The sequence below is a fragment of the Semicossyphus pulcher genome, unplaced genomic scaffold, assembly GCF_022749685.1.
Source record: "Semicossyphus pulcher isolate SPU_LCO1_2020_fin unplaced genomic scaffold, fSemPul1.0.p SCAF_1, whole genome shotgun sequence".
Lineage (NCBI taxonomy): Eukaryota > Metazoa > Chordata > Actinopteri > Labriformes > Labridae > Semicossyphus > Semicossyphus pulcher.
This window is the reverse complement of record NW_027211603.1, coordinates 33,442,226-33,455,044: the sequence shown is the minus strand read 5'-3', so window position 1 is coordinate 33,455,044 and position 12,819 is coordinate 33,442,226. Positions and strand designations below refer to the sequence as shown.

At 39.1% G+C, this 12,819-nt stretch overlaps 1 protein-coding gene across 1 annotated transcript; it reads right to left on the bottom strand.

The window, feature by feature from the left end:
• Positions 1–149: 149 nt before the first annotated feature.
• Positions 150–11,122, bottom strand: mtch2 (mitochondrial carrier homolog 2). The gene is made up of 13 exons (XM_069686698.1): positions 11,036–11,122; positions 9,749–9,833; positions 8,591–8,697; positions 6,835–6,861; positions 4,506–4,562; positions 4,285–4,342; positions 4,037–4,088; positions 3,881–3,940; positions 3,364–3,457; positions 2,337–2,384; positions 2,183–2,250; positions 2,024–2,099; positions 150–971 (listed from the first exon to the last, which is right to left on the bottom strand). Exons 1-13 carry the CDS (start codon positions 11,120–11,122, stop codon positions 885–887), a joined length of 906 nt encoding a protein of 301 aa, XP_069542799.1. The 3' UTR covers positions 150–884.
• Between the last annotated feature and the right edge of the window lie 1,697 nt (positions 11,123–12,819).

Below are 12,819 nucleotides of genomic sequence, written 5' to 3'. Positions count from 1 at the left end.
AACCTCGAAACTCTGAGGACAGCGGAGATAACCTGACACGGATGAGTGCAGAACTCATCTTTCCTTTTGATGACGTTTCTAGGTGCTTGAAACACTTGAACACTGAAACACTCCACGTGTATCAAATTCAAACACCCTTACAAGAAAGGCAAGGTCAAAAAAGCATGTTTTATTTGGGTCAGTCAGAATGAGTTGATACAAGCACTTGACCGATCAGACTGCCGAGAGTTTAGTCAGCTCAGGCTTCTCCTGCGTGCCTCTGTACATCCACACATGCTTCAAAAAAACCAACACCAACACCAACACCTCTGACTCTTTTCCCTCCGTTCATTAGCATTACAAGCCTGTCAGGCAGAGAGCTTTATAATAATTAACACAACAAGACAATACCACATGACAAGAGGTCCCACTCGATCATTTACATGTGTATTATTAGACATTACCACATGCAGACTGAAATGCTGTTTTCAACAAACAAATCCCATCACGCGGATGAAGGGGAGTCATTGTCAATAGATAATCTATATTAAAAAACACAGGGGAGGGGGGCCCTTTCACATTGGTCGGTTATAACATTATTCAGACAGGTTGTTGTTGACATTTGGGTTTTCATAAACAAAAATGGAATAATGCTGCATCTCATTTTTATACAACCTGCAGTTTCAAACTGTAAATTTCTGTTAACAAAACCTGCTGGAAATTAACCAGAAATTAATGTTTTAATTTCACATGATGGCAGGTTAAGAAAAAAAAAAGAAATCAGTAAACAAGTGCATACAAAAAAAAGGATTAAGTGCCGACTGTCCAACCCCCTGATCAAGCAATGTTGATTTTTTGTTTTGTTTTATTATCACAACTTTTTTCAGCTCAGTTCTGTTGCTGCTTTAAAAAAATCTCTTCTGCTCAATTGCGTACATCTTTCCTGCTGGAAGCTTCCGGAAAAATAAACTGTTGCCTCTGCTCATGTTGCCCTGCAATGAAAAGGAGATTCGTTTTTAGTAGTGGCTAAGTGTTAGACGATACATAAAACCACAACGAATTTCAGCAATAAACCTTTGAATTTGAAGTTTAAATAGTTGCTTGATGCTGAAAGCTTACAAGATCACTGGACCCATTAACACCACATCTGCATTGTTTGTACTTGCTATAAATGTGTTTTAAACAAATATAACACAATGAAGGATAGTGTATCCTGTAATGATGGAATTAAGTGTTAACAATATGAAATAGTAATGCTTTTATATCCAAGACCCACTACCTGGATACAGAACCTATTAAGCTAGTGTTCCCCACTTCAATCAAGCAGACTAAATAATCTTGTGTTTTAAATTGATCAGGACTAAAAAAGCCTTTTGGGCTCCCCCCAAATATGTTGACTGTAATGGAATAATTCAATGAACTGATAATTTCTCTCTCACACACACAATGTAAATGCATAACCTCAATATTTATAAAAATGTAATATTCAAGCTGTAATATGCTGTACTGGACATGTTTAAATTCAAAATTTACCATCTATGAGTTCAACAGAAGTTTGCCTTGTGGTCCTGCAGAGGGCGCTTTTAAACTTGTTTACCAGCTTGACCTATGGCACATCCTGTTTGCCTATCAGTAATCTAATCTAGCTAATCAATTACAATAGAGGACAAGGAGTGTGCCAAACCTTGCTGATTGGTTAATCATGACATAGCTTACTGTTAGAAAACAGGAGCTTATTTACTTGTAAAGTCTAAATATTTGATGGCCATACAAACATTTGGGTTAATTAAGTACACTCCAAGTTGACACCAAGTGAACCAGCAGCTTTTTGGTGGTTGTAATTTATTAATTCAAGACAGAGATTGGGGGAACTTTTATGTTCTGGTTATTTTAAAGGTTACGATATCAATGATTGTGTATACAGAAATAATGCACTTTAGATTTTAAAATACTGTGATCTTTGTGGTGGTGACCAAACTGATGGTAGCAAACCACCGTAGTGCCTTAAGGGCAATATGCTTGTATCCACTGTTTGTGTATTTACCTCTCTGCTTAGATGCCTCCAGCAGTCCACCCAGGTGGGATATACAGATGCATAGGGGGGCAGGCCTCCAGCGAGCCTGCAGGGACAGGGAAGTATGAGTCTGCTTTATCTTACACTTCAAAGGGTTTTACAATAATAGCAAATAAGCTGCCAACTCACCCGCAGTTATTGACAGCCATGAGGTTTGACACCAAAACAAATGGGTATGTGAGCATACTGGCGAAGAACTGCAGGAAAAGAGCAAAGCAGGAACATGGTCAGGCAACAAGCTACAAAGAGACTGACTGGTGTACTGCTGATGTGTCACACTTACCCCTGTCACAGCCTGAGAACAGTTCTTGATTTCTCCTGTGTGACTCATCTGGACAGAACAGATCAATAGTGTTAGCATGAATCTCATGGCGGGGGATGATATGGAACACATGATGTCCCTACTTTTTAGTATTATTATTATCTTTGTAAAGATTTTCCTAATGAGTTTATGATCTCAATCACTAGTTTCAAGTCTTCCTCACTACTTCCTCATGTTCATTTTGTCACTTATACATATACTTGTACACGTGGCTACCCTGTTTGATAGCACCTGAGGTTGCTAACACAGTGACCTGCCAACCAGGATAGATGTGTAGCAATGTATAACTATAAAACCAAGATGGTGATGGCCAAGATTGATTGAGACGTGCTCACTTAAAATACACTCTATGGCCTACTTATGGTTTTTGATGACTCAAAGAGAGGGCTTAAGTTGTAAAATAAATGCTTGTAAAGTCTCACTTAACGCAGCTACTTTTTCACCACAGAGAGACATGCGTATAGTTTGATTCTGATTATTAGATTTAAAAACCCTGAGTTAGACTGTAAGAGTGGACTGGACCTGGACTGGTTAAGAATAAATTGGTCAGTTAGTTTGCTTTTTCACTCTGGGTTTCTTTTATTCTATTTATGGCTGAGGTTTTTTGTTGGATTTTGCAGCAATTTCAAGCAATCCCAGTGTCTTTAGAATTATAACTTAAAGGTTCCTTAATAAAAAAAATGCCTTTTTTAATGACATCCAATAACACATTAAGGAGAATCATTGAAATTTGCATCCCTACTCAGAACTTTTATCAATTCCTCTTGAGTGTGCCTTCAGTGCAGAGGATTCCAATGGTTATCTCCTGCATAGAACAAGTATGTGGGGAGTTGGTTGCTCTCGGGACATCAGTTTAAGTGTACCAACATGTGTAAAGTATGCAGTATATGTTTAACCTGCCCTACAGCCCTACACATACAGTAAGTAAATGTTGCCCGACAGTAGTCGTAGTAACTGGACCCAGCAAAGTTATAAAAAATCAGCGTACCGAGTCATCGATGGCGTATGTATTGATGACGTGAGCCAGGAGGTTACAAATCCACAGAGACAGGACGTCACCGAGCAGGCGAGGAATCAAACCACTGGAAACAAACAACAATAGAAAACTGTATAATTTGAAACTTCTTAAATATGTGGTAAAAACAACAACACAATACATATAAGATCTCATCACCTTAAATACATTAATTCAAGTTTATAATCAACTTTCCCTTCTCAGGCTTTGTACAGTGTTGTATTTCTGGGCTGTGCATGTAATGGAGCAACTATGAACATGTTCCTGTGTCTTCTTAGAGCTTTTTAACATTTGCACCAAAGTGGACTAAATATTAAAAGTAAAGTTTAAGAGTAATGTAATCCAATACACACTTTCAACAGTCTTTTTCACATTGAACACTTTGTTAAAAAATAGCAAGTCACCAAGATACAGCGCCAACTTTGGTTTATTTGTATTTTATTTGGTGCATTTAAAAAGGGGGAAAAAAGGACGAGAGAGATAAACTTACGCAAAGAAGCCAAGTATTCCTTCTTCTCTGTAGACTGTGACAATGGAGTCAAAGACCCCACTGAGAACAGAAGAAAAATGTATAAAGTAAAAGACTTGAAGTTTTCAAACAATTTCCATCTCTCTTCTCATTGCGATTTGTGTCGTAACACTTTACCTGTATTTTGTTTCCCTCCCAATAAACTGGACCATACATCGCAAAGTAATCACTGAAAAACAAAGTGAGGAATACTTGACATGCAGAAATGTATTTTTATACCAAATAATACCAAATATTCAAAATATCAGAATGGAAACCATTACTAAGCTTTCACACAACTGTAGAAAGTGCCATAAACATAATGTTGTAGTTAGCCAGTTAAAGCCACGTGAAAGATCTAAGCAGTGCAGACATTACTGACTTACCATGAAAGGGATGTGTGACAATGGTGGCACAGGAACGAGCTATCATCTCTTTGGTTGTCTGAGGAAAAGACAAAAAAAACAATGATTAGGAGGTGCAAATACTAAAGCTTTCTAACAACTCAGACAGTGTGTAATACATACAGATATAATAATTATACATTAATTAGCTCATGTTAGGTAGATATTGGCAGTATCTCATTGAAAAAGTACTAGTGTCTCACCTCATTAACAACGTGCTGTAGGGAGCCCTCCACAGCCTTCTGCTGACCACCCAGCACCTGGACAACAGAAACAAACCTCAGTATTATGGGGTTTTTATTATTATTATTATTTTCTTTCCACATAGACGGACGTCAATGAGTAATAATGCAGTACATAGCAGGTTCCTTTACCCAGAGGCCCCAAAGAGCCACAGATCCTCTATATTGTGCCCTGTTTCTCACCCCTTAAACTAAACCAAGATTCCTTTAAATTCATTCCTGTTGGTCTCTCCATCAGAACAGCCTTAGTAATATGAAAACAACAGCACAGTCATAATGATGTTGAAGGTGTGGCTAGGTGAAAAAAGGAAGATTTAAAACTGCAGACTCTGACACAGTGATGACCAGTTCTGAGATTTCTGGTTATGCTTTGCTTTCATGCAAACTGGAAAGTTGATTAAAAGTTGCTTTAACATCCATAAACATTTAAAATAAATCCTCATCTCAAACCCTAACAATGAAAAGACGGACAAACTACCTCTTGTTTCAGTTTAAATGAATGATATGCATGTTTAACCAATTGGCAAATTCAGCTCTGAACCTCCACATCACTAATCTATTCTCCATGCAGTTAACATGCAGGTAAAGTTCACACGATCCGGAAATGGCTCCTGGGGTCCGTTTCACAAAGCGGGTTTAGTGAAAACCCTGAGTTTGTTAACCCTGAAATGAGGGAAACCTCGGGTTTGCCATTTCAGAAAGAGAGGTAACTTTAACTCCGAGTTGGTTACTATGGTAACTGAGTCTGTGAACCTAACCTGGTCGCGAGCAGGTTTTCTTCAGGAAACTCAGAGTTTCGCTCTGTCTCCTCCCTCTTGAATATAAAACCCTCATTCGACTTCCTCATTCATTCAGCCAGTCTCACGCGTGTGTTTGAGCGGTTACCGAATTAAAAGAAGAAACGTTGCGTCTCTGTGCTGCTCTGACCGCTTTGCAAAAGTCTTTTATATTTATGATAAAAAAAATCAAAAGACAAATCTGTGTCAAAGTCATCATTTTTAGATTTTCCACCACCACTGCCGAAAGCACTCAAATAAGACGCCGTAAGTTATTGGAATTTTTTTTTTTAAACTAACACAATTCAGTTTGATCAACATGAATTAATGCACATTAAAACAGCCACTGAATGATATTTAATTGGCTTAATATTTAAAATATGATTGAAGTGAGGTTCAGCCGTGAGCCTGTTCTGCCTGAGCCGCACCTTTGAATGATGTTCTGGTATTTTATTTTTAGCTGCTTCCATGTACGTTTTTTTCTCCCGCTGGATTGCTGCTAAATTACTATAAATTTTGGCTTCTGGTGATTAAGTATTAAATAAATAGACCAGTTCAAACTTGCAAATTTACTCGAGCAGCAGTTTCTTCCCACGCCGCTTCTCTCTCTTTTGCAGCTGCAGCCGTGTTACTTTATTTTTCTAAAAACATGCTCGTATTCGCTGAACGTCCGCGTGACGATTTCGAGCTCCACTGGTAGGAGGACCTCTTTTTGTGTACCGTTGCCATGGTGAATCGTTGTATCGGGGCTACATTAATGCTGGCTTTTTACAGTCAGCGTGCACGCACTTAACTCTGGCTGAACCTACTCAGAGTTGATTGAACTAACTCTGATCAGCTGTTCTGGAACCCAAAACTCAGAGTTGATCAACTCAGAGTTCAGGGTTAGACTCAGAGTTTGTTGAACCTGCTTTGTGAAACGGACCACTGTCTTCTTGGAAGTGTGTCTGCTTGAAAAGGGTTGTTGGAACAACCTCATCTGTCTATCAGTCACATTAGAGAGATGAAGGGCTGGCCAAGGACTTAGAGCGCAATTTGCATTCATTAACAGATTACACAGATTAATTCCAGCGATTAACAAGATCAATCAATTAATTGATAAGTTAATCATTCTTTATATAACGCCAAAACAAAACTTATGTCATGAAACTAAAAATAGAGCATGACTAGACCGTACTCTGTTATATTACCCAATATACATCATTTATCCAACATGAGCAAGCAGTTGGTAACAGTGGAGAAAAGCTTCCTTTTGACAGACAGAAACCTCGAGCAGAACCAGACTCATTGGTGAACAGGAAACTTTCCAGAATATAAAACACTTTACATGGCAAGTGTTACAGATGCCAGAGAAATGTTTAAAATACACTACAGACAGAGAACTGATAACACTTTAATTTCCAACATGGTTTGGTAACTATTCATACAAACCAGTTCTGCTCAAGCATACCCCTTACAATAGAGACAATAAAAAGACAATTCAAATATAAAGGATCAGTGTGATTAACTCTTACCTGAGGTGTGCCTTGTTCCTGACATTTCTGTAAGAAAGTAAAAGTTTATGTTATACATTTGCAGATGAAACAAGACCTGGTGAGTTACACTTTCATCCTGACTGACAGAGAAAAGACTTTATCCTACTTCAGTCACATTAAATCAATACCATGTCCCACATGTAGCACCCATTTACACCAGGCTTTAAAATGCATCCTGGCTGATCAGACATCTGTTTGCACTTAACCACATATACCTCCAGATGTAAAGGCACACAAGGTCGGAAAGTTTAAACATTAAAAAGGTCCCATATTATACTCCTTTTCAGCAAGTTCACATAGGTCTCAGAGGTCCCAGAACAGTCAATTTGAAGTCTGTTGCCTTAAAACCCAGTTTGTTCCTGGACTTCAGCCAGCCTGTAACTCCCTCTACTGAGCTCTACTGAGAATAAGCTGTTTCTGTGTCTGTAGCTTTAAATGATAATGAGTTGTGCCTGTCCACGCCACGTTCACGCCCCTCTCTGGAAGAGGTTGTAGCTTGCGCTCCGGTACCATGCGCTAATTCGGTTGCTATTGGCCGGCTCTGCCTTCAGTCAAAGAGGGACAGGCACCTTCCTTCAACAACGACTCTGGTTGGCTATTGTAGGCTGAGAATCAGTAATGGAAGCTCCTATTGGTTCAAATGAGACCTCTATAGAAAGCTAAGAAGCTCGCCTCCACTTTGATAGCGGAACGGAGTGGCACTTCAAAGGGAATATGAAGTTATTATAGTAAATACACGGGGAAATGCGGCATTTCTGACTGCCGATTAGTAACGACGAACGGCGATCCGTGGATACTTATTGATGGAATAATGCTTTTGGACTAAATACTTTACTGGATTATATCATCTGGACCTTTAGCAATGTACCAGGAGTGAATTTATGAAAATAATTTGCATCAGTGGAATACAGTGAGCCTTCATCGGTGAGTTACGTCAATTTTGTAAATGTTTGTTTATGTTCTGTTGCCGTTGATTGGACCCGCTTTGGTGATTTGATCTTTTAATGGTTAAGATCAATCGAATCTTAAGCTTGATCGTAGCTTTCCAACGATGTGACACGAGTGGCAACATAAAGTTATCATCGTAGCTGCAGGGCAAATGTTGTAGTAATCGCAATGACGGCCCGCCGGCGGGCCGTAGAGTGGTAACGGATTTCAACCTAGTATAAGGAAACTATGTTACCAACAGTAACTTACATTTGCTGCTATGCTAAAACCACATTCAACAGGCTATCAAGCTCGGTAGGCCTATACAGTAAATCAACATAACCTCAGACGAAGGAGGTAAAAATAGACTTCTGTGCTCGTGTTGCAGCCAACAACAGAGCAACTGCCGCGCTTTGCCTGTACCTTCACCCTGTTTATTTTACCGGAGCAGCGTTTGCGAGAGAAAAAAAATAGCGCCCGTGAGGAAGTTTCAGGCGGCAGACCAAACATTTATCTGGGGCTGGGTCACCAACCTGGAGGAGGTGTTATTGCCCTTCATGACGTCATGTAGGGAAAAGCTGCAACTGGGCTTAGAAAACCATTCCAAAGTGAATTTTGCATAATATGGGACCTTTAAAAAAAAAAACCCCACACATATTGAGTGTAATCGTAAAAGGAGATGTTTTCAGGCTGATACTCGTCGCACTATACCACATCCAAGTGTATCATTACATCCTTACTTTGGTGTGAAGAAGAACTGTAGGTGTGATTACATCCTTTTGTGGTTCACTTGCTCTATCAGGCCTACCTGCACAACTTTGCTGTGCACGACGGTGCCAATGGTGCCAGCACAAAGCCTTGGTCCAAGCCCTTTGAAGAGACCCGCCTTTCCATCAATCTTGATGATGTGTTTTGCTAAAATGGTGAGGAAACACACAGCATCTTATAGACATGAGGTTTGTATAAACATGGGCTGAGTCTGTCCATCAGAACTACTCATAGTCCTGCTAACTAATCCAATGTGAAACTACACAACAATCATCTCTACCATGGAAATTAGTCTGGGGATGAAAAAAGACCAAAACTGTGGCTGTGTGTTTTGTGGGGCTTATGAAAAACACCTATGAAAGTTTGTAAATTAAATACTGTTTTGCTTAATGCAATGAAATAGTTCTAAGATCAAAACTCCAAAGTTATCTGTTAAGTATAGTAAGAGAAATTTCTTATTTTGATCTAAAATTTAAGTCTTTTTAAAGACACATTCATGATGCACCAGCATACAGGCAGAAGGTTAGTTTCACACAATTCAACTGAGCCACAAAGGCTAAAATAACATGCTAATAAACAAGGCATTGCCCCAACCAAGGCAAGAAAAATGTAGATCTCTCCTTGCTAGTATACATGGATGTTATCAATGCAGAGTTTTTAATAACTGTCTTAACAATTGTTTTAACAGGACAAACATGCACTCAACAAGTTTGTTAGACCTCAAGGATACAAACAATTTGTTTTGGTGACAAACACCGAGGGTAAACAAAACTTTGTTTGTTCAAAGGAATAGTCCACAGGGCACATCTAAGGGAGATCACAACTTAATAGACTTGCCTTAGCTTTTGTCATTCCTGTTTAAGTACAATTAAATATACTTTAATTATCTACTTCGAAGAGCATCATGATGCACGAGCAACTGCTTTCATATTACTACAACTCATCAGAAGCTCTAGTCTTAGCTGCAGAAAAAGACATCTGGCATATGACAGCTCTCTGTTAAGCATAAAACAACACAAATAAAGCCACTTTCAAAGGTGTGCCTCACTGCTTAAGACAGAGTTGCCACGAAAAAGTAAAAGCTAAACAAGCAAAGGTTAGATGCACATAGCAAGACACACTTCAGTCTGCCTTCTTCAGAGCACCATTATAAACACTGTTATAAATATTACATTTTCAATGTCTGCAGCAGACTCACCATAAGCAAACAGTCCAGGCAGCTGGTACACTTGTCTGCCAAACAGGTTCCTGCCCAGGGTGGGAGGGAGTGGCTCATGTCCTACCTAACAACACACACATTATTGACAATAAAGTGATAAGCAAAATGCAGTGTAACTGCTCTTTGTACACACTTCTTTTATCTCAGCAGCGCAAAATGAGGCTCTCACACTCCTGGTTTCTGTTTGACGCATATACTACTTGTTGCCAGTTTTTCCTCAATGTTTTATTTACTCTGTTCAAGATTTACACAATAAACATACTCCTCTGTGCCCCTTGAACTTATTGTGGCTTTAAATCAACTTTTACTAACGCTACAACAAGTTGGCCAAATGATTAACGTTGACTTTAGCTAGTTAGCTAATGCTAGTGTTAGCCTAGTGGGCCAAAGGGCACCGGTTAGTAAATGACAGGTCTCCTTGAAGACTGTGCTCACAATGCCGTCATTAATGTTGCAAATGAATTATTTAAAATACAAGAGAAATTTGAGCTAACAGAAGCTTCAGCTGTCATCCAAAGTGTACAAACAACCGGCATGTTAGCACTACGAAGCGTTAGCTCGTCCCTGACCTTTTGGCTACTGTTAAACAAAGCCACTGTGTTTTTATCACCCAGAAATACATCACTTTGTCATTTCAGTTATAGTTCTAAAAAGCAGCGAGTAAGCACACAGGGTATAACATTAAGACAGTAGAAAGAGCTTATCGGCTAACTAGCTGACATCTCTAGCAATTCAATGTACTGCAAACTTATGCGCCTTAGCTCGCTAGAAAGTATGATTTATGTATCTTGGAACATTCTCATGGCTATTAAGTATTCGTTTACATTCTGCATACAGACAATTATCATTGTGACATTGCATATAAATACATTATGAACTTTAAAATTGATTCACACACATCGCTTCCGCCTACAACTGTGTATTTTGCAAACAGAAGGTCATAGGGACAACAGACGGACCAGTAATGTAGATGCTGTTGTTGCCGCATCACTTCCTTCTAAGAGTTTTACATATTAGCCGGATTAAAGAGTCCACGATCAAAATTCACAAACGTGTCTAAGTCAAGTACTCCCCTGCACGTCAATTTACTGATGAGAAAGGCAACGTAAAACAGAGCTCTCTTCAATGGAGTTTGACAGTTCCATCTTTAGGCTACTACCTAGCTGAGTTCTACTGTATCCCCACAAATGCTGTCAAACCGCGACTACAGCAGCTCCAGGACCAGGAACATCTCCTCAGCGTCTGAACAAACACTTGCTCTCTTACCTGGATCAGGACTTTTATGTACATCAGCGGGTGGGAGAGGACGGTGAGCCCTGATCCCAGCAATACTTGGCCACACGTGTCCGCCATTTTTGGAGAGACAGGGGAGACAGGAAGCTCCTCTCTTTCGTCTTGCGTCAGAACCAACCATGGTCAGAACAGCCGAAAGCGCCCAGAGTTTATCCCTTTACAACGGTACCGCCATCTAGTGTTTAAAAAAGGGCATGGACGCTTTGCTTGACCTTTTTTTTTAAACACTAAGACATTTACAAAGCAAGTTAGGGAAGATCAGCACAATTATACACAGTGTGTTGATTAATAAAATATAGAAGCCATAAAACAAAAAAACCATCAGGGGTAAACAGAGGAGAAAACAAAAGGGCAAGGCAAGAGACATTAAAACAGCAAGGATTTTGATATGGATGAATAGATGAGTATTTTAGCCTTTCCATTCATTTTTTCCATGCACTTCATCAACTCATAGTTGGCAAAATAATTCAAAAACACTGAAAAAGACAGGTTACAAATTTTCCACTTAGAATATGATATTTTCCCAAATAATTATAAAATTTACAATATCATAAATGTTTGTATCCAAATTATCCATGACATATAATATCATTACATGTAAACCAGGGTATGTTATCAATTTTTAAAGACAACCAGCTATGGACATTAGACCAAAAGTGTGTGAACAGTGAAAAAAAATACATGTTCAATGGTTTCACTTTCTGAGGAACAGAAGATGCAAGGATCCACATTAAATTTAAATCTTCTAAAAGAATAAAAAGAGTGTTTCCTCAAGGTGACCTCTGTATTACCCCGTATAACTCCGGAATTGAAGTCCCCCAAGTTTATCTGTTTAAAGAATAGACTAATAGTTTTATTCTTGCACTTTCTAGCTAGCAAATTAATCTCACCAACTTTTAAGGAAGGCAAGAAAAGTGTATGCAAAGAATGTGATATATTATTTTGGATAATATAAAGTACAGGAAACGGGATTGCTTTGCATATTTTATCGTTCCCTTTTCTTGTAAAAGTTATTTTTTACTTTGTGGTAATGCAAACTTTCATGATTGGGCCATTGCTGCCAGATGGCAATACTATGGCAAGAAGAGATTCATTACAGACCAATTAATTCTGCTCAACACCGCTACACAAGCATCAGCAGCCTCATTCCAGTCACGGTTTTTCTATGCATTACATAACCATCACACATGCCTAAAGCCAATGCCTTCAAAGTTTCATCCAGAGCCCTTTCACCCCACCCAATTTTGACCCCTGTCATACTATGGCAAGACTTGTTGGTGAAATGATGTTATTATAATGAAGGCTTGTGACCAGCCCCATACCCCAACCCTCCTCCTACACTAATTCAATCACCTGTGCCTCATTGGTTATCATGGTTATCATGTGTGCCTCCCTAATTCTGTCATCTGTGCATACCTACAAAAGACTGAACCCTTATATCCCGCGTGTCTCATGACTCTCAGCCCCAAGCCCCATTTTGTCATGTATTATTATTCTTTAGTTTTGTATTTAATTTATCTCATTGTTAATTAATCATTTCCTGTTGTATTGTGTCATTCACACATCCCACTCGTGTTGCTGCACTTCCTGCCTTTATGTGTTTTCTCCACCTCTGTGATTGTGTGCCCCACCCTTATTGTTATCACTTGTGTCTGGTTAGTCCCACCTCTGCCAGTTCTTATCATCAAACTTTTCAACCCTGCTCCTTGATTCCTCCTCTTGAAGTGCTTACAGCAGTTTTCAGTGTTTTTCTGGAC

What these genes read in the sequence shown, in the direction of transcription:
- mtch2 (XM_069686698.1), bottom strand. Translation starts at nt 11,122, where the DNA reads ATGGCGGACACGTGTGGCCAAGTATTGCTGGGATCAGGGCTCACCGTC. An exon ending in ACATAAAAGTCCTGATCCAG is followed by an intron (nt 9,834 to 11,035) that starts GTAAGAGAGCAA and finishes GTGTGTTGTTAG; the next exon opens with GTAGGACATGAGCCACTCCC. An exon ending in GCCTGGACTGTTTGCTTATG is followed by an intron (nt 8,698 to 9,748) that starts GTGAGTCTGCTG and finishes TCACCATTTTAG; the next exon opens with CAAAACACATCATCAAGATT.